The 22,426-nt window shown below is 43.9% G+C and overlaps 1 protein-coding gene and 1 long non-coding RNA gene across 8 annotated transcripts in view; one reads left to right on the top strand and one right to left on the bottom strand.

Annotated features, from left to right (window-relative positions):
• AK8 (adenylate kinase 8) overlaps positions 1–22,426 on the top strand; it is a 94,693-nt gene that overhangs the window by 55,867 nt on the left and 16,400 nt on the right. For all 6 annotated transcript variants that reach the window (XR_014543846.1, XM_083596457.1, XM_083596459.1 and 3 more), the window contains one exon: positions 9,980–10,121. Coding sequence is in view for 5 of the 6 variants with exons in the window: in XM_083596457.1 (XP_083452583.1) it covers positions 9,980–10,121 (142 nt within the window). In the remaining variant the exon portion in view is untranslated. The remainder of the gene's footprint in view (positions 1–9,979; positions 10,122–22,426) is intronic.
• Positions 850–2,998, bottom strand: LOC310754590. 2 transcript variants are annotated; one of them, XR_014543900.1, is made up of 3 exons: positions 2,876–2,998; positions 1,203–1,476; positions 850–1,114 (listed from the first exon to the last, which is right to left on the bottom strand). It is a non-coding gene; the product is annotated as an uncharacterized lncRNA (long non-coding RNA). The 2 variants fall into 2 exon arrangements; XR_014543899.1 differs by having other exon boundaries at positions 850–1,476.

Raw genomic sequence — 22,426 nt, 5'->3', positions numbered from 1 at the left:
AAACCAGCAAGCAAGAACACTCTCTCCCTGTGCGGTTTCCAGCAACTGGTTTCAAGAAGCATCAGTGCCTCTGCTTGTATTGACATTATGGCTAGTCATCACTGATAACCTTCTCCATGAATTTGTCCAATCCTCTCTTAAAGTTCATGGCCATTACTGCCTCCTGAAAGAGCAAGTGCCTTAGTTTAACTACGTGCTGCAATGCTGGGTAGCCATAGCTCTGATGTAGCAGCTGTAACTGTTGTCTACTCAACACACACACACTCTCTATCCCCTCACACCCTGTCTTGGGTAGAGGCATCTATTCTATTCTGTAAAATTCAGCTTTGCACCCAAAAAATGCACCTTTCTTCGGCGAGCACGGCTCCACATCGCAGCAACCATGTATCACCCGCAGGTGGCGCTGCTTAATAAACAAACTCACTTCGCCAAGAGGTTTGCCTCTGATCACCACTGTTCTGTTTATTAGTACATCATAGGCAAACGTTAGCAAGCTACATAACCAGAGCCTCCATCGGCAGGACTCAAAAGCTGTAAAAACAGCGGTGGTGTTAAGGAAATAATGATTGTCTTAGATGCCTCCTGTACTTATTATGTTAGCCACACTTTGAAGGGCCTGGACCTCAATTTCTAATGGAAACTGGAGTTTACATGAATTCTCATAATGCAGACTTTAGACCAGATGCAGCCTTAGATGTCATCTTCAAAGTGGGAATCTAGAAAAATCTTCAGACAAGAAAAAAGAAACACCCACACGTGAAGAGACAGAAAGTGGAGAATAAAAGGCAGCTGGACACGGGGGCAGGAAGTGGGGGGGGGGAGAAGAAAAACCTTGCAGACTAAAAGAGGTGCAAGTTTATCATCTTTATTCATGCAAGATAAAATCCCCACACTTAGAAGCTGAGGAGGAAGAGGAAAGGAATGCTTCACCAAGAGATTATTTCAGGCGCAAGGATGATCCAGACTTGGGTCTGTGAGAGGTGCTCTTGCCTGAATGCAAAAACAGACTTTTCCTGACCAGATGGTCTCTTGGAATGGAAATGGCGATGATGGATCACTGGATCACAACTGCCCTCCATCCCCAAAGCAATTCTATTGCGGGCTCCTCAATAACCTGGTTTAAAATAAGGTTCAACTTTTTAAAAATTGCTCACGATTTCCCTTGTAAGGAAGAGATGCAATGGCATTAGTTTCACACATACTTTTCTTCTTCCTTTTGAAGCATCTCACATCCATCTTTAGATATATGCCTCTTCAAGTTTTCTCTATTGTTCTCTGTTTTTTGCTTCTTGCATCAACATAGTTTTAGATTGTTTATCCATCGCATAGGTGGTTGTCTCCTTGGTCTTTTGAAATCGTATGGTCTCAATTTGACACAACTTTATTCAATTGGCCTGAAGGAAGAAGGGCCCATTCCAACCTGCAGTTTGGCCAGTTAAAGCTTTTTCATAATACAGTAGGATAAAAGAAGCTAATCTAAATAAAAACAGAGAAAAGAAAACACCAAAGGAAAACTTAAAAAGAGGAATAAAGAGAAGAACAAAAATAAAAAGGACTTCTGATTTTCCATCAGTTACATAAAAATAAATTATTCAAAATATTCACTCTAGAATGACACCCAACTGATCTACTTTCTGTTAGACAATATTTTCCCAATCTTCCAATCCAAATAGATTAATTCATTTTGGTTTTTTCCACAAAAAATTCAAAAGGGGTTCTCTAATTATTAATAATAATAAATGTCAGCAATAATTTTTCTCTAATCCAACATATCAACTTTATCTCCAGTAACTTCAACATATTAAACAATAATAAGTCTTTTCTGTCTTAGTCCATACAAGATTCTTTCTGCTGTGATTATACAGTATATTAACTATTCCATAGTTCTTTACTTATTATGCGTTTCTTAATTCACACCTAGTTCCATATCTTCCGTTCCCATTTCCTGTTGTATTTGCTGTGGTGTTCCGTCTTGATTTTTTTTTTTAATTCCTTTTCCATTTATGCTTCTTCCATTCTTTTCCCAAGGAAAACACTTAAGGTTTGATAGCTCTTTCCTCTGAATTTACTCCAAGTTGTAAACAGAGTCCTTTCTCTCTCTCAACTCTATCTCAGCCAGCTCAGGATGTCTTTTCATCTCTCCATCCATGGCTTCATTCCACTCCTCCAACATCTCTGCTCAACCATTTGGCTGTTTCAAATACCTGTATGGAGGACTTCTCCATTTCACCATCCGTTGCATCCATTTCACCCTCCTGTTCTGACAATCCTTCATCCATATTTTTCTCTGAAGTCCCTGTGTCTTCTTTAATGCCACTTTCCATTTCATCCTTCTCTGGTCTGCTTTCATTCACCATTTCATCAATCTCAGCTCTAATCACTCTTATTTACTCATCAAACCAGTGGCGTAGCGTGGGGGGTGCAGGGGGGGCCAGCCACACCGGGCGCAACATCTGAGGGGGGGCGCGCTAATCTAGTGGAAGAGACTCGAGTGCTAAAATCCATGGGTTAGGGGGCGCAAACTACTTGCCTTGCCCCAGGTGCTGACAACCCACGCTACGCCACTGCATCAAACAATTGCTGAAGGACACCAACAGCCAATGGAATGTCCAACAATTTATCTGCCATACTGAATGTTCTTGATATTAACAATTCAGTCTCCACTTTAAGATCTTCACAGTCTCCTGTCTTGAATCCCCTGTCATGACCTTAAGATCTATGTAACATTATCTGCTATCAAACCACATTTCTACAAAGGAAAAAAGAAGCAGCAACATTAGTTTTGATTTCAAGGCAACACTTTCACTGAGAAAACAGATTTAAATAAAATAAAAATTATTAGCATTCAAAACTCCCTTGATCGTTTAAAACTTACTTGGTTCAAACGGAGCATGCTTTTTGTTCTGGCTTCAGCCCTTTAATGATAATCTTTTCTTAAAGCCAGAAAGTAGCTCATACAACAGTTGTAAATTTCAACTGGCAGACAGAGAAACCTCTCTCAGGCAGGATCTAGACACACCAAAAAGGTGATTCAGTTAAACCTGTTGTAAACTTTATGCAGGGAAATCTTGTTGGCAAAAGATGGGACTCCATAGCGCCATGTGGTGTCACAGTGTTATAACACATATAAAGCACTTTATCTTTATGCATGTAGCTGAGTCCTCAATGGTAAATTATAAACTTCTGAAAGATAATTAGAGAAATGGAGGCTTTTGCAGACCCTATGCCCTTCAGGGCTGCTACATGGCTTTTGGGTACAATGTTTATTCCTGCGCTTTAAGTCACTCACCCCCATCTGGGTTCCCAGGAGCTGACAGCTTCTCAGTCTCTCAGTTTAGAAAATGGCTTTTTCAGAGTGTCAGAGGTTATTTCCCTGTTCACACTTTTCTGCAGAGTGAATTTGATAGCCAAGATTTATGTCATGGGTATCATTAATCACCGTGTAATTATTTCTGTTGGCAACCTGCCAGATGTGCCAACGTGAACAAAATATTGTTGGGGCCCAGGCAAGCCCCTTCCCACATAATTGATCACATGACACAGTCCATACACCATATGAATGGGAATGCCCCACCGGCCCCTAGGAGTTGTCTCCTTTGCAGCCTGCTGACAGAAGATGTTCAGTCCACCATGTTCCTCCCCTGGAAGTCAAGGCCTAATAACTTCAGTAAATTTTCCATCTCTCTCTCTCTCTCTCTCTCTCTCTCTCTCTCTCACACACACACACACACACTTCCATGACGATCTCATGCACATTCTGGAAAGCCAAGAGGGCCCCTATTCATCTATCTGTGGACAGATGTGCCATGCAACTCAACTATTTTTCAGCCCTAGCTCCCAAACTGACTATAACTGCCATGTTCCCACCACCACAGCTGTGTGGCTTAAATTGTGGTGCCCACATGGACCTCAACTCCCGTTGGCTCCAACCAGCATGGCTAATGGTCAGGGACTATATGGGAGTAGTAGTCTATGCCATGTTGACCTCCCCTGACTTAGATTTTCCTCTTAACCACAAGAATGGAGATTGGCCCAACTGTCCAACGATAGGCAGCTAAGCTAATTGATGTGTTGCAATGGCTAGGCACCAACCAAGAGGCTTTATAGCTGCCCCTGGTGCCTCATTCTTTCCTGGTGCATCACAACGGCTGTACTCAAGAGTAGGTTTCATTCTGGCTTCCTCTGAAGCAGGACTAGAAGGATGGCCTCATGCTACCATTAAATTGGCGCTGTGCCACCATTTTTGCTCCTGGCGGTGACGTTACAGTTTCTACAGCTGGAAGGGGACACACCAGTTAGCACGTTGGATTCCCTGGATTTGTCACATCCCTGAGTGGGGCACCTTCCTGGATAGTAAGTTCAGAGGGGTTTTCAGTTTCCACTGTCTCCTCTTTGAGCCCCTTATGTGATAAGAACCAGCAATGGGATCTTCCTTCTCTGAGGAGGCCTTGTCTGATTCTGGATCTGCTGCAAGAAGCTGTTGGGGCGTGACACTGCATACCCTCCTGAGCCAATCTTCCCAGATCGGTGGCTTCCATGGAATGTTCCAGCCCAAAGACTCATAACAAGAACAGAGTTTGGCCATTTGATATCCACTGGTGTGTCAGGGCCCATAAATGAGCCCTGGATTGCACAAGCAACATCACCACTGGCATATATATATATGTTCATTTATTTATTTTTAGGAGGAGGGCAATGGAGGAAGAGAGAAAAGAGAGAAAGATAGACAGAAAGAGTAACTCAGTCTCCTGTTGCACATTAGGATTATAAAATTAGGAAGACCAGTGGTCTGCCTCAAGGCTTCTGCAAGTATGAGGCTGGCCTCCCTAAGAAGACCCTATAAGCCTTTTCTCTGAAGATCCCCATTGTGTTGAAATGGATTGAATGGTTGAAATGGAGACCTGAGCTTAGGAAGCTCACTGGGAACATTGAAAGCTGCCTTATACTGAGTCAAGCCATGGATCCATATGCTCAATATTGTCTATCCTGACTGGCAGTAGCTGTCCTGGGTTTCAGACAGGGGTCTCTCTCCCAGTCCTAATCAGATATACTTGGACTGATCCAAGAGGGCTGGGCTTAAGCTTCCTCTAGCAGAGAGCCTTAGAATGAGCATACTCCTGAATGGCCACCAGAGTCTGGGTCATGAGAGCCAATGGGAAATTGCACACTCACCAGTTTGTGGACCACTAGCCAGTAATAGCTTCTGCCAAATGTGATATTCAGGTTGTTAATAAGTTTTGCTTAGTGAGTGTTTGTGTCATTATTCCAAAAGCTGAATCTCATGTGATGCAGCAATGGAAAGGTATCCAATTGTCTGCTCCCATGCTGTGCCTACTTTAGATTAGGCCAAGTGTTTACAGGGTGCTGGGCAAAGTCTGAGGGTGCTAGACTTGGAAGACAGCAGCAGTTATCTAAAATCCTATGAATAGCTTTCTGGATCAGGCCAATGGCCCATCTAGTCCAGCATCCTGTTCTCACAGTGACCAACCAAATGCCCCAAGGGGAAGCCCCCAAGCAGGACCCAAGTGCAAAAGCACTCTCCCTTCCTGAGGTTTCCAGCAACTGGTATCTAGGAACTTGCAACATAGCCATCATGCTTACCTGGTAGCAGAAAGATTTCTATGCAACAGGTCAGAACCAGGTTATTCAGGACCTAGGATAGCTCCCAGGGGTAACAGGTGTTGCTTCAGCAAAGGTCAGAACCCAGGTCTTGTCTAGTTTTGTCGCTCTTGGCTGGCCACATACTGTAACCAATAGACTATCCCTTCCTGAAACCATTTGTTAACAAAAAGAAATAACTCCTGCGAACTTCATGGTCAGCAGGAAAACTGGGGATTTCCCTGGAGGACTCAAATAATATTAAACCAATTTGACCTTTGTGGAATAATAAGGTATTCTGCTCTCACACTTTGCTGAATTTAGGGATGACAGGCCGATCCAGGGAAAGTAGCCGTTGGCGGTAGCTGGTATTCAGGGCAAGATGTTAACTGTCAAACCCTGAGATCAACCCTCAGGCATCTGAATTAATGTTGGAAGGCTTTAGACCTAATGGGGGAAGGAGGGAGAAAATATCTAAGAGGAGGGAAAAGGGTAAGTGGACAGCACTATCAAAGAAGCTTCTAACTTTCACCTGCTTAGAATGGAGAGCTCCCTGGACCTCCACCCCAGGAACGTAGTTATGTGTCTCTTGGATATTAAGGATTTATAGGTTTAGAGTGTAGGTCAATATATGTCAGAAACCTTTTCCTTTTTTTTCTAAAGGAGGCAAAGATATTGGGATAGGAAAGCTTCACATGTGAATGCATGTGAATTTTAGAAGTTTTGCATCCCAAGAACATTGTTGTATGGTTTTTGGATTATCAAGGATTTATGGATTTAGAGTGTAGGTCAAGAAGTGTCAGGTTGCTTCTTTGCTTTCTCCTTCTTTTGCAGGAAAATATATTAGGGTAAAGCCAGTGGGGTGTAATGGTTAAAGCAACAGACAGGGACCCAGAGGAGACTAGGGGTCAAATATTCCACTCAGCCATGAAACCCATTGGCTGACCTTGGGCCAGTTACTACCTCTCAGCCTAACCTACCTCACAGGTTTATTGTGGGGATTAATATCCCCCCATCCATTTTCAAGATGTAGTGATGACCACCAACGTGGATGACTTTTTAAGTGGATTAGACAAATTAATGGAGGATTAAGCTACTGGCTACAATGACTAGTATGATCTCCCTCAATTGCTGGAGGCAGTATGCCTCTCAGTGCCAGATGCTGGCAATCCCAAGAAGGGAGAACACTGTTGTGCTCAGGTTCTACCTTTCGACTTCCCATAATGGGCACCTGCTTGGCCACTGTGAGAAATGAATGCTGGACTATGTGGGCCTGTGGGACCTGATCCAGCAGCCAGGCTCTTCTTTCTGATCTTACATAGTCTTGAACATCTGGAGGGCACCAGGACAAAACAAGCTGCTCTGGGAGGTTGGTTTTTTTCTGGCCAATTTTGTTGCCACTTTATATTTGTTCAGGTCACACAGCTGAGGTCCCACCCATTTCTGCAGGGCATTCACAACTTGACAGGTAGCCCTATTTGTTTATCCAAGTATTTTATGCTTCTTCTTCTTTACAGTGGGTTTTTTAGCTTTCTTTTTTAGCGTCCTATTTCATCCTTATTATTAGCCACTTGGTGCTCTGTTTGAGGAAGAAAAAGAGAAAGGAATTGATTAATTAATTAATAGAAGGAGCATACAGAGATAATAGATCTAGGTAGCTGGCTTATAGAGTAAAGAGAATTTGGCAAGAGCTTAAGTGGTATTCTTCAGAAATTATTGTTGTTACTACATTTATTTATATTCCACCTTCAGGGAGCTCAAGGTATGGCATACATGCTTCTGTTCCCTCCTTATTTTATCCGCACAACAACCCTGTTGGGTAGGTTAGAGGAAGTGACTTCATAGCTGAGTGGGGAATTTGAACCCTGGTCTTCTGGGTCCTAGTCCAATAACCCAGGGGTGGGGAATCTCCAGACTGCAGGCCTCATTAGGACTTGCAGAGGTCCCAGTTTGGCTGAGGCCATTTTTCCAAAACTCATGCCCACCTGCCCCACACGTGACATTATATGTGGCATCAGGTGAGGGGCAGGTGGAGACATGGCATCTAGTCGGAAGGTTTACAGTCACTGCCAATCAGCTGATTGGTGGGGAGAGCAAGCCTGCTGGGATTGGCTGCACTACAGGTGCTGGCTTCATGCTCCCTGGGAGCTGCAGCCAATCCCAATTGGCTTGCTTTCACCACAAGTGAGCTGATTGGGCAGCCTCTGTGCATGGTAAGAATCAAGCATCTTGGGGATTCCCACAAGCCAGGATCCTATTCTTCAGTTTGGCTCATCTCCTGTGCACACACTCCTTTAAGATCACCCCTGATGAATACTCTCTTTTTATTTTTTTAACCAAACATTGCCAGCCATTGGGCCCTTTCCATTAGAAATCTACCTTTGGACTTCTCCAAAGACCAAAAACCTCTGTCTGTAGAGATTCCCTTACACACACAACCCCTCTAGCTCCAAGACAGAGGCTGAAGACTCGCAGACATTTAGGATGAAAGAGAACTGATGGTTTGAAATTCTCATTCATCATAATCCCCTTAAAGCAGGTGGATTGATGACTTCATCAGAAGGATTGTGAACTCAACTTTGCTAGCTAGTGGTACACTTGAGGCTGAGAGATCTAGGGCTAGCTTTTTAGTCTTACCCTAATGGCAATTACAGAGACTAGCCAATTTTCCCGACAAGGAAGCCCCATGTGAGAAGATCTACCATACATTACTGCCTCCTCATTTGTTTTAATCACAGGGAAATAGAAGTGATGTAGATTTCATCTCTTCTTCATCCTGGCCTTTTGAAAACCTGCTAAGATGTTTTCTTTAATGCAGCTGTTCTAAGTAGTGCAGTTCTCCAAATTCTCAAAAGATTTGTTCCCCTCTGAAAGTGGATTCTAGGGTTTTTATGTTTCTGTTTTATTTGGGGTATTATCTCATTTCTTTAGCAACCCTTATAACAGCCTTTTAAGGCAGGCTAGTATTTATTTATTTTGTGGATGGCCGGGCAAGGGGGAGAGTGGGTGGGAAGAAGAAATTTGATTTGGTTCACATTTAAAGTTGCACCTATGAATCTGCACTTTCCAAAACACGACTGTTCTTCAAAACATACACTTCTCTGAATTTTTACAATTCTCTAACCAAGTAATGTGCACAAAAATGAATATATTTGGGGAATGTGTGCATGAACAAATATGTATATTAGTGAAACTAACAGAAGAAAATGAATTCTATTGACTGATGGGAAGCCTTCAAGCAGGACCTTAATGCTAAAAGGAGACCTTGTTTCCACAAGTAAGGAGACTATCACTAAAAAGCATCTAGTCACCTGCCATCTTATCACATGATCCTGAGTGCTGGTGAAGCATTGTGTCCAAGAGTGTGAGTTTTTTCCCCGGGTTTGACTCTCACCCCAGGAAGTCCTGGGTTCAGATCTCATTCCAGTCACCAACGCAAGCCTAGTCTTCTGGGTTCAGTTCCTTGTCCCCTTGTACAGTGTGGGGATAAAAAATAAATGCTAGCCTGGCAGTTTGCTCCACTGATGATGATGATAATTCCAAAATAGCAAGCTATTTCTAGGCTCTGATCAGGGACAGATTAAGATGTGTTGAGGACTGACCCAGCCCTCACCTGGCACTAGTGTGGTTTGACACATTATGGACACCTGGCCTGATGAAAATTTGGTACAGGTATTTCTGCACAGGTTTATAAACACAGTATGACAAGAATATAACCACTAAGAATATTTTTGTAATATCAGAACGCTAATGACTGCTTTAGGGTCTGTTTTCTCATTTCCTTTATTTTTTAACCAGCTACAGCGGTACCTTGGGTTACATATGCTTCAGGTTACATACGCTTCAGGTTACAGACTCCGCTAACCCAGAAATAGTGCTTCAGGTTAAGAACTTTGCTTCAGGATGAGAACAGAAATCGTGTGGCAGCAGTGCGGCAGCAGCAGGAGGCCCCATTAGCTAAAGTGGTGCTTCAGGTTAAGAACAGTTTCAGCTTAAGTACGGACCTCCGGAACGAATTAAGTACTTAACCCGAGGTACCACTGTATATAAAACTTGATATTTAGCCATTTATGTGTGTTTATAGGCTTCTCACAATTCAAGCCCCTAAACTGTAGCTCACTTAGCTTGTGTATAAATTCATTACTTCCTCTGATATCTAGCCAGGTAAGGCTCAAGCAAATTCTAGTAACTCCAAAGCAAGGGCTTTAGTTAGAACATTGGTCTCTTCTTTGCTTTCATCGGTCCGGGGAAGGATCCCACCTAATTCACCTTCTCTTTTATCAACATAAGGTGCTTAGCTAGGACCCTTAATTAACTCTCCTGTGCTTTCATTTCCATGATGTCAATTTCCAGCATGTTCTCCCCAAATCTTTCCATCCAGTTGCAGACAACATTGTTGTAAAGATGCTGTCAGAGCGTTTGAACAGGCTGGACTGCCACATCCGAGGCTGGGTGCTCCATGGATTCCCTCGGGATGAGGACCAGGCAAAGCTGATGCAGCGTGCAAATATTAATCCAAACAGGTAACAAAGAAACTTTTCTTCAGGGACCTTCTGTGTGTGAGTAACTCAGAGGCAGAGCAGTGATCTTTCCTTCACAGCCTGCCCTGAGGCAGTGGTGGGTATTTGTGCTCCCATAAGAACATAAGAAGAGTCTGCTGGTTCAGGCCAGTGACCCATCTAGTCCACCATCCTGTTTCTTACAGTGGCCAACCAGATGCCTGTAGGGAACCTGTAAGCAGGACCTGAGCACACATGCAACCTGTCCTGTGGTTTCCAGCAGCTGGTATTCAGAGACATAATGCCTCTGACAGTGGAGGCAGAGCGTAGCCATCATTAGCCGTCTCCTCCATGGTCCAATCCTCTTCTAAATACACCTAGGTTGTTGACCATCACTACTTCTTGTCCTGAATCTTCCCTCCTGCCCTGCCCCCAAATCTCTATGTGAATACCCTCTGTTATCCCCACACTTCTTCCCTGCCCATGACAACCCTCCATAAGCCATGGCCCTCCACAGGCCACGCTCCTCCCCAGCATTGCTCTGTCTCTGAACTGTGACCATGGCTCTCGCTTACCTGTGTGGAGAATGGAGATGTGGGGTGGTGCTGGTGGGGTGGAAACCTCTGGATTCTGATTGGCTGGAATGTCAACCATGTTACAGGATGTATGAGTGGCAACTGTTGATCTGTCTGCTTTCACCTGTGGCCCCACCAACCACTGGCATGTGGCCCCTGGGAGCTTGCCCATGAAGGAATGTAGACTGAAAAAGGCACCCAGGCCATTCTCCAAGCTGTCATTCGTGTATAGACCTGTGAAGCCTCAGGAGAATAAGCCTTGCATGTGCAGAAATGGGACATCTAGATCCTTAAATTACAGCAGTCTGGATGTGCCTCTAGTTGTAGGGGGCACCTTTTGCCACAGGTAGGGATTATTGATGTGAATGCAGTGGTGTAATGCTGTGGGGTCAGTGGGGGCAGGGATTTCAAAGGCCTGTAACTATTTCCAGAGCATGATCCCTGCCTCTAGTATCCTAGAGCCACCCCATCAGCATGAAAGGGGATCCTTTTAGCCATTTTAAGCTCCAAAACTGAGCATTTAAGAGTACTGAAAATACAAAGCACTTAAGTTTCCAGAGAATGGAGTGCAAGTTCTGTTATGTAGACTAGAACTTCAAGGGAAATAGATCTTAAGCCACTCTGAAAGAAAATAATCTGAGCACACCAAATCATTTGGCTATGTACGTTCGCAGAAAATAGCAGATCTGGCTGAAAAGCAGCACATGGAAACCTGCATTTGTTGTTGCAATGCTTCTGTAATTATTGTTGTGCAGTTATAAGATTATTGCATCATCTCAGAAGGTTGTATAATCTTAGAAGGGGGCGTGGCTACGACTCCCACGAAAGGTCCCTGCACTTCCGAATTTGCCGCTACACTCCTGTATGAGTGTGGAAATTCCTAACTGAGTATGATGGGAGGGGTGTATGTGTTTTATTAGGGGACAGAGAAACTGATTTGATTCTGAGACTGATGCCTTCCACATACACACGCAAAGCTGTTGACAAGCACTGGGCGAGAGAGAAACAATCGGTGGAAGCACAGCTAGCGGCCTGGTGGAAGCTGGGCTGTAAATCAGTTGCTTCTGGCACAGGTTATAAAACACACTGTCTGCAATGGAGTGTGATTTCAGCGGGGGAGGGGCTGCGGGAAACCTAGATAGAATTAGTGCTTGGAAATCAATCTGGGAATGGAAGTGGAAAGGTATAAATCACAGCCTGAACCAATTGCATCTCCCCTTCTGCCTCCTCATTTTTAGGTGGGCTCAGGTTGATGAAATTAGATTAAAATAAATTTACATATATATCAAGTTTTATTATTAAAACCCCGTCACATCAGTAAACAAAGTTATTGGCGGAAAGGTCCGTTACTCTGTGCTGGGAACTCCGAGTAGACCTCTCTGGTTGATCAAAAGGCAGAATTATTGTCGGGACATAAACTTGTGAGTCTGTTTCTTAGAAGTAATAAATGGTTTAGTGTTCAACTACGATGTTTTATCTGACTTCCATCTCATAAACCTGGTGCAAATAATACTGAATTATATACCTTTGAGCAGTATCAGTCTCTTGGCTCTCCCGTCTTATGGAAGAGTAGAGGAAAGAAACTCAGTAATTGATGGCAGGGAAGAATGAAAAATCAAGTTATTTGAGAGGGTGGGGAGGAACACCCCCACCCCCCAAACTACAAGGAGCAAATTGGACTATAAAGTTCCTTAATATGTAATAATAAAAAAGAGAGATCTCTTGCAACCTCAAGAACAGCACCCAGAGATCTGCCCTTAAAGCAAAGAAGGAAATAATGTATTTCACACTGCCAACAGAGAAGGTATTAAATTTTGTTTAAATCAGCGTTGGCCCCCAAAGCAAGATGAACAGCGGCAGGCTCACAAAGGACATGCAGGCAACCCACATTTTGCACGGGGGTTACATTCCAGGTCATTGTGCACCTCGGTGGAGCATGCATAACCCCCCCTTGCCCCCGTTATGCCCTGTTATGCCCTTGTCACATCCTCCTTCTGGTCCGAAAACAGCTCGCGCATATATTGTCACCTGTTTTTGAACATGCGCAAAACAGGAGTTGGCTGTGCTGACAGACAATCAGGGAAGTACTTCTTCACACAGCAATGTAATTTTTAAATTATGGAATTCACTGCAATACCTGGTGATGGCCACCTGCCCCAAGGGCTTATAACAACGATTATATAGACACCTAGAGGATCAGTCTATCAAGCATAACAACAAAATGGAGCATCCCTATAAGGAAGTACTATTCCACTGAATGGGACTGGAGGAGGAATATGATTCAGTTTGCATTTAAAGGCGGCCTTACCAAATTCTCACTTCCCAAAATGAAACTTGAACCGATACAGAGCTATCCTTCAGGATTCACACTTCTCAAAATTTCCAAAGTGCAGTACTCTGGCCAAGTAATATGTGCAGCTGCAGCCATACTTCTGGAAGTGTGACCTGGTTTTTGGAAGTACGTCTGCAGCCGGATCTGGCTTCAGTGGATGCTTCGAAGTGGCAGTGGAGACCTTGGTCTAGTTGCTGTGATGGTGGCAGAGCGCCAGCAGAAGGAAGGTGCTGGGTGGCTGGGTGGGCAGGTGGTGGCATCAGTTCGAGGCAGTCTGAGCCACATTCGTAGGTAGGGGGTGATGGCGGCAGGGCATGCCACGTGGCACACGCATTGTCAGGATGAGGTGCACATCGTTGGAAGGAGGCCTCGTCCATCCCCTCAACATTGCGGGGGCTTCGTCCCCTGCTACAAATATTGAGGGGGCTGATGGCACCTATGCTTGGATAGGAGATGAGTTTGGCTCATATAGAAAAGCGGCACTGCCACTAAAAAGCATGAGAGGGGCCAGTGGAGAATGGCAGTGCAGCCAGTGAGGGACCCTTCCAAGCTCTTGGGGGCACTCAGCAAGTGCCCAAATGGGCTGGCAAAAGGCTCCAGGCCCAATTCCAATAAAATGTAATTTGTCTATACTTCTCTCTTAATATTTCACAGATTGAGCCAATATTAAAAGGCTCTGGTGGGTCTCTCTAATTGGATCACTCCCCTAACCCCCAGCATTTCTGCTTTGTTGGTAATATGTTCCACTTTCCCAAAACCAGATATAGGATGAGTGTTTTAAATTTTAAGAACAAATTTTAAGTGGTGAGGGAAGAGTGGGAATTTGGATGATTCTCCCTGCATTTTTTCTTTTGGTCATTATTTAGGCCTTCATCTTCCAGCATCTGATTTTCAGGTTGGATTAGGGATAATAAACAGCCTATTAATGGAGGCCTGAACTAGGAGATGGAGTTTGAACCAGCAGCAAAATTCAATGGCTGAGAGAGGTTAATAACTCTATTACTACCAGCTCTATTCTTTAGCCGTTTGAAGAGCTAGGTATTAGCCCTATCTTACTCCTCTATTAATTGAGCTAATAGAACCCCAGTGACCTTCACATGGTGCCATTATCCGTGAGTTTGCCAGACGTGGGCAGGAATACTTATAGCTGAATATGTATTCTGCGGATGCTCCCGTTTCAGTTGGAAGAAAGATTTTGGTTAAAGATCACCTAACTTCAAATCTTCTGTTCTTTCCTCCTCTTAACATTTACCTGCTGCTTTCCGTGGCCAATCGAAATAATAAAAAAAAAAAGTGGAGAGATGAAGGTACGTGACTTAATTAAGATCCCAACAAGTTAATGAGGGAAGTTTTTGGAGTCCAGAGTCAAAAGTGCTCGTGTGTATGTGAAAGAGAAAGAGAAAGAGAGAGAGAGAGATTATTTTTGATGGCTGGATTAATCAACACTTGAATAAATTTAAAACACTGGGCTCTTATCCCATGCTGTACGCTTGCTTTGCAAAATGGCACCACACAAAGATCAATGAAGAAAAGGAGAAATCATTAATTTTATAATTTACTGAGTTTGTAACCTGACCTTCCTCCTCAAGGATTGTAGGGCAGTTAATGGAGATACAATTTTTAAAAATGAAAATGAAATAAATTATAAAACAGATTTAAACATTCTAAAAACAGTTGCAATCAAAAGCATCTAAAAGCAGTTAGAGTTTTTAAAAAAAACATTGTAAAAGCAATTTCAGTTAAAAACATTCTTCCATCCTATGACCTCATGGTTTCCAGGACCAGTATTCTTCAGCCACTCAATCCCTAGCTAAATGGGAATGTTTTCACATTCTTCCTGAAAAGTTACTAATAACGGACACATGCACATCTCATTAGGGAAGGCATTCCATAATCTTCCATTATTGTTGTTGTTGTTGTTGTTGTTATTATTATTATTATTATTATTATTATTATTATTATTAATTATCCTGCCTTCCTCTCCAGATGGGATTCAAGGCTGCATCCAATATTTAAAAAACAACCTTATAAAATACAAAGTATAAAAAGAAACTACCGTAGTTAATAACAATAGTTAAAATACATGCAAATACATTTAGAGCCAGCCTTTCAAATCCACTTTGCCCCGACCGTAGCCCAGTGATCAGCATCACCTGCACCTTAGTTTCCAAAGGCTGGTCTCAACAGGTAGATCTTTGCCTGCCAGCAGAAGGAAAGCAAAGAGGGAGCCAGTCTGACTGACTTCTTTTGGGAGAGAATCCCACAATATGAGAATAGCCACAGAAAGGGCTCCCTCTCTTGTCTACTACTGAAAAAGAAAGAAACGAAACAAGAAGAAATGTTTCCTGATTGTAATTTTTCACCAGTATCAAAGAAATCTCTCCACTTTACAGTTTTTCTTTTATTTAAGAAAGAGAGGATGTGGGTCTTCATACCCACAAAGGCTTGTTACATGGCATTTGGGCATGATGTTGACTCCTCAGCTTGCCAGCTCATTCTAGCCCCCATCCAAGCTCCCAGGTGCAGACTCCAAAAAATGACCTTGATCAAAGCGTTTGAGGTTCTATCTACCTGGATCACTCTTATTTCTAGAGTGGTTTATAACAGTCAGACCATCTGTCTGACTGTCATCAACCACCACATAATTATCTTCTGTCGGCAGAGAGCTAGCAGAGAGACAGTCATCTGCCATTCCTTCTCCCCAGAAGTCAAAAGATGCCCAGTTTTTCAAACTCTTGGGGGAAATGGTGGTTTTCTTGGGGGGGGGAGGGCACAGTGGATCAAATCATCTCCCCAGATCTTCTGCTGGTCTTGCTGGAGTGACAGTGGGAGACTAGACACTCTCCAAAACTGGCTACCAGGATTATTCTCAGTTGTTGGCTCTTTTTGCTCATTTTCTCTCGTAACACTAGAACTTGTGGATATCCAGTGAAGTTGAATGTTCAGGGCAGATAAAAGGAAGGTCTTATTCATGCAGTGCAGACTGTGGAACTCCCTGCTGCAGGAGGCAGTGATGGCCAACAACCTAGATTGCTTTAAAATAGGATTAGACAAGTTCATGGAGGAGGAGAAGGAGGAGGAGGAGGAGAGGAGGGCTATCAAGGGCTATTAGCCATGATGGCTCTGCTCTGCTGCTGCAGTTTGAGGCAGCATTGCTTCTGAGTACCTGTTGTTGGGATCCACAGGAGGGGAGAGTGCTCTTGAGCTCCAATCCTGCTTGTGGGTTTCCCATAGGCATCTGGTTGGCTGCTGTGAGAACAGGATGCTAAACTAGAAAGACCAATTGACCTGATCTAGCAGTCTCTTCTTTTGTGCTCTGGGCTGCCAGCCAAAATGATCAGCCAGATTGGGTGGTGAAGGCCAGCTGCCCATTGAGGCAGAGGACTAATGCCCCACTTGTACAACACTTGTACCGGCCTTGCAGGATGTGGAAACTGAAACCTGGAAAGCGTTGGAAATTGGGTAAAGAAATATTAAATATATTATTCCCTGGCACCTTAGATTGAGAGAAACAATATAATGTGATAATAATTTCATATTTTAAATTAACAGCATCCTTTGGGGGTTTAAGACTCAGACTGGGAAGGTCAGGGTCTTTTTCGCACATTGTAGGACAGCGGCACATTGTAAATGAGAGAGGAAAAAGAAATATATGAGAGGGAAATGAAGCTGTCCTGTTATTTCTAAGCTGTTGACATTTGACTATTTATTTCCACTGTTTGTGCTTGTGCTGGAGGGCAGGGAGGGGAACTGATGAATATTATTATTCTGAGTAAATGTGGAAAGGTCGTTCTTGCTTCTTGAAGGGTTAAAACTTAGTTTAAGGAAGTCTGTTACTAGGTTTGCTATCTGCTTTTTGAGAGCTGTGGGGCAATTAACTTTTGAAGCAGCTACCTCAAAAATGTAAATTACCTTTGAACCTGGCCAGCTCCCAGGAACTTTGGGAATAAAAGCAGAAAGCCAGATTCTGTTGGCTAAGTGGGAACCTTAACTCGGGGAAGTTCTTTTAGAACAGATGGGACTTTGCCTGGATAAGGCAGCTACTCGGGTTGTGAACTGGGAATCCTTTCTCTGGCTGTATGCAAGTGTTGTAAAATTAGGAACATAGGAAGCTGTCTTATGCAGAGTTAGGCCCTTGCGCTGTCAAACTCAATACACTTGCTGACAGCAGGTCAGCTGGAGATTGAAGCTGAGACCTTCTGCATTCAGAACATGTGCTATATCTTTGAGTCTTTAATCTTTAATCTGAAAATAAAATAAGACTTCAGTTCTCACGATTCTGAATAGGAGATGCTTGAGGAGTGAACCTGGGAGCTTCTACCTCCATGGCTGTTCCCTGTATGCTTCAAAGTTTGCAGACTAGCCTTTTTCAAAGAGACAGCGCTGTTACTATGCACAAATTGCACCATAATACATAATCAGCAGTAGGGCAGGCTCTTAACATTGGGTAGGAAGAAGGAGGTGAGCTGTCCCCCCCGCCCACACACACAAAGGCTGCCAAATGCTATTCCTTCTAGGTAGTCAGATAGCCGTTAATTAATAAAACTGTCAGATTAATTGTCCCGGTCTGGACATCCTTATCCATTCTGTAATTCTACCTTGCCAGCATCACTCCCTGCCCCCCCCCACTACTCTTTGCCCTATAGCTTCCAGCTCAATTAACTTAATGCTATGCAAATGAAAGGCTCTCCTCATCATTAGCTTCTAGCCTGTGAATGTTAATAGTATAATTGGGTCTTCAGCAAGGTAATTAGACACGATTTCTTCCATTAGTCTTACAAGGCCTAATTATTGTTGATAGGAGAGAGGGGACCAAGTCCCACAGCTGCCAGCAAAGCGGGGGCATCTGGGTTAAAGCAAATATAGACAAAACATTGACAAGGTAAAACAACCGTTGAGATCTATAGTGGGGGTCAGATAGAGGGGGGTAGGGGGGAGAGCAAGACACTGTGCCACAAGCAATATAGTCATCACAGATGTTGCAGGAGCAATAGGACTTGGATACAGGGATCTCTGAAATCCCTAAGAATGAGCCAGGAAAGAGCAACGTTTTACCCACATGTTCTCTCCCTCTCCCCCACTTCTCTCCCCTGCCCATGGAGCTGCCACCTCTGTTCACCCCACTTACCTTCTGACCTTTTTTCCACTCCCTTCCTCCACCCCTTCCCAACCCCTCCTCCCTTTACACCTTACCAACCCCCTCCCTTTACACTTTCCCTACTCCCTCACAATTTGTCCCAACCCCTTTCAAAGGGTGGGGGAGGCACTTCAGAAAGTTTAATGGGGGGGACAGTTAAAAGAGGGGTTTGCCAAGCCTCTCTCTGAATCTTCTTCATTCTTTGGTTAAACAGCTTGCTTGGACCACCTGCCACCCATGCTGTTTCCTCACCTGCCTGCCTGTTGTTCATGGCTATGCAAACCGCATAATGACAACAGCCTTACACTTTTATGCATATAGGAAGACACACACACACTACACACACACCACCAACAACATTATTTTGCAGTCCAGCTCCAGCGGTGGAGGCTTGCACATTGGAGTGGGGGGGGGGCAACTCACTAACCTCAGTCTGCACTCAGTTGGACCCCACTTGCTTGCCTTCTTAAACCAGCCCAGGGGGTGGCACTGCCCAGCAGCTTCCTCCCTCTCCTTAGTCTCAGTGTTGCCCCTTGGAGGACATAGCAGGGAGGAGGAGGGGTGACCAACTACCAGAACCCAACTTTTATATTCCAGTTATAAGGCTATAATAATAATAGTTGGGCTGTAGCCAACCATTTAGCTGGGGCTGATGAGAGTTCTAGTCCAAAACATCTGGAGGGCTCCATGTTGATGAAGGCTGCATTAACCTCTGTACCAGAAGCAGAAAAAAACATAAGATAAGAAGAGCCCTTCTGGATCAGACCAATAGACTGTCAAACAGTATCCTATTCTCACAGTGTCCAACCAGACGCCTGTGGGAAACCCTCAAGCAGCACCAGAGCAGAAGAGCTTTTTCCCCTCCTGGAGTTTTGGATAGCTGGTTCTCAGAAGCATTCCTGCCTCCAGCTGTGGAGGCAGAGCACAGTAGCCATCAATAGCCTTATCCTCCAAGAAAATCAATTCCAGGCTTGGCTCACCCTGTATCGCATTGTGTTTATGCAACCAGAGCGCCTCACAGTCACCATCTCTGGCTGAGAAATATTCCTTGTCTGTGAACAAATTCTCCTGTAAGGGGTTCTGAAGCTGACTCGTATAAAGGGAGAGAAATGCCACATCAAGCTGAGGTTTGATGGAGCAAGAATTATGTTTTTTAATTCAGAGTTGTGTACAGAGTGCTCATAAAACCTTGATCATGATGGAGGGTTCAATAAACATTGGGGAGCCATAAATATTTCTCTGGGAAATGGCTTTGTGAAACATTTAGTTGTTGAGTAATAAGCAGATCAGAGGAAATCAGATGAGTGGGAGTCTCAGGGTACTAATCTTGATGGGTTATATATATGTTGCTGTAGTGATAGGAGGATTGAGAAAAAGGTTGTTTGTTTTTTAATATATATACAACCAAGGCAATGAGTTGCAGAGCTTTTTCCTAATGCTGCTGTACTGCCTGTGTTTGGATCCATCAAAATGGAGGGATGTTAGCTTTCAGATAACTTTTGCTCTTGATTTTTAATCTGGGCAGTTCAATGACCCATGAAAATTAAAATCTGACCAGACTTGAATTAGGCATTGTTAATGATGTTTTGCAAAATAAAGGCTGCAAACACGCTTTACACTTAAAGCACCCCCTACTTCTGGGAACTGTAGTTTGCTAAGAGTGTTGGGAATTGTAGCTCCATGGGAGGTAAACTACACTTCCTGGGATTCTTGAGTAGAGAGGGTGTACTTTAAATGTATGGTGTATCTCCACTGAGGGCCTTTTTATCTAGAGATGTAATTAGGCATGTACAATGATGAGGAGCGTGAATTGGCCATCGTGCATATGTACATAGCTATGTAAGGAGACAGCATTTACCATCCTATCTTGACTTTGCACCAACCAGTGCTGTTTTTGTTCTGCTGCACTTTAGCCTCCACTTTAACTGATGTTATTTGTCCCCAATACACGCTGTGGTTGTAACTTAACGAGTTACATAATGAACTTCCATGTATTTCAATGGAAAGGAAACGTCAAAAACAATACAGTAAGCAGCATGATTGTCTACCTATCATTTGCAGACTAAAAACAAATAGCCAATACCACTCATACTCACTTGCCTGATTTCTGTTCCTGACCTTGTATGAATGTGCAAATTGTAGGAATTTTCACTCCCATTTCTGTTTCTGATGCAATTCTCAGACATTCCTCCCCCAGCACTGTATTAAAGGCTTCTGGGCATGCAGTCTTGGTGGGGGTAGAGAGGGGCTGAAATATTCTTGGCATAAGGAACCTCAGGCCTGGGAACTAAATACAGCCCTCTAGGAGACCCTGCGACTCTCCCCAGGCCACACAGCATGTGAGCAATACCTCTCACTTTCCTGGATGAAAGATGAAGAAGGAGAAGCTTGGATGTTTTCATGCTTGGAATGTAGCTTTCTGTAAAAAGGTAAAATTCACATGAATTGCTCTACTCACTTTTACCCACCACTGGCACGTAACCTGCGAAAGGTCCCCCACAACAGAATGCAGCCCTAGGACTGAAAGAAGTTCCTCACTCCCATTCTAAGGCTCCTATCCCTATGAGGGGCTGATGATGATGACCGAGATCCCTGCCCAAATTGGGATGGAGATCTGCCCCACCCCCAGGTGCTGACCCAGCAAATAGGTTTCAGTCTTCACTCAGCCATATAAAGATTGCAAGACACGTGCCTGGCACCAAAAAAGCTTCTTCTTGGACAGTTTTTCTGGCTTTCTTCCCCAAACCAAGGACAGTTGGCAAACCCCAAGTTCCATCAAAGCCTCCTAGCTTCACATCTTGTACTGCACTAGAGACTGCACCAGGATGACGAGCCTCTTTTTCTCCCGAGTGTCCAAGCCTGCACGATACACAAGCAACTGTTACTAGAAGTGCAACCCTTTGGCACTAGAGGAGCGTCCTGAAAGATGGCAATGAAAAGACAAAAGGGTTTCAGTTCAGAAATGAGACATATTGGATGTGTTTGGGTGGAAATAACACTCCTCACAGTCCATCCTCGGCAAGCAGCCAGTGAGGTTGACTGTGTGGGAGGGTCTGGTGAGAGACAGCGGCTAGAGAGATGCAATAGAACAGATGCTGCCAAACCAGAACAGTAAAGTAGGCTAATGGACCAGTGGGAAAATCAGTATTTTCTCCCCCTCTTGCTCCCTCCTTCTCCTTCTCCTTCTCCTTCTCTCTTCCACCATAAGCACTTCTTCACACAACTAAATGACAAAATTTGCACCTGCAAGAGGTGTCGATGGCCACCAATTTAGGCGGCTTCAAAAGGGGATCAGACAAATTCACTATCAGTGGCTGCTAGCTACAATGAGAGCCAGTGTGGTTCAGTGGTTAGAGCATTGGGCTAGAACCTGGGAGACCAGTGTTCAAATCCCCAGCTCAACACACAAGGTGCACAAGGTGATCTTGGGCCAGTTACAGTCTCTTAGGCTAATCTCACAGGGTTGTTTTGAGGAAAAAAGGAGGGGAAGAACTGTGTACTCCACCTTGAGTTCCTTGGGGGAAAGGTGGGATATCAATGTTAATTACACACCCCATTTTCATTGTGTTTCTTTTGCATTTAAATGAATAGGGTGAGATAAAGTAATAGCAGTGAAGTTTACACAATTAATTGCATAAATTATGTAATCTCACCACAGCAGACAGACAGTTGATGTGGCTTTCTGCATCAGAATGGAAACAGGGCTGCAGGTGACGAATACAAGGAAGAATAGAAACCAATGCTTTCTTACACCCCTCGATACCATCCAGTGGAAAACCCAGTGGGTACCATCTCCTGCACACACACACATCCACTGAAGTGAATGAGACCTGTTCAGGAGCACTGCAATTCTTTTGAAAGAAGCCCCTGGTCATTTCAGTGATGTCCGTTCCAGCTGTCTGGTAGTGCCCCCTGATAATTCTGTAAATTATTTAAGTGCCATTTGGATTTTCTGACTTGGTCGCCAAAATGCCTTGCTTCCTCCCCATCTTGATTGTGTCTTGGGAACCATGAAGCTGAGAGCAGAGAAATGCAGCTAGCTGGAATCAAAGGAGCTGGAAGTTTGACCTTTCAAGATGAAAAATTCATCTCAAAAGGGGGAATAAACCTCTAGTAACCTCTTGGAGGGTCTCTTGATAATGCCCCTGTTCAATGGGCAATGGGAGACAACTTGGTCCAGTTTTGTCATTTGAATGCCGAATGAGCTCATTTGAAAACACGGCCATTCAGAAATGTTTGAGCTGTATACATGTACATGTAAAGTACATTTAAAAGCACACTACTT

This window comes from Podarcis filfolensis (genome assembly GCF_964270895.1).
Source record: "Podarcis filfolensis genome assembly, chromosome: Z".
NCBI lineage: Eukaryota > Metazoa > Chordata > Lepidosauria > Squamata > Lacertidae > Podarcis > Podarcis filfolensis.
The sequence above is the reverse complement of the archived record's forward strand: the minus strand, read 5'-3'. Positions and strand labels throughout refer to the sequence as shown.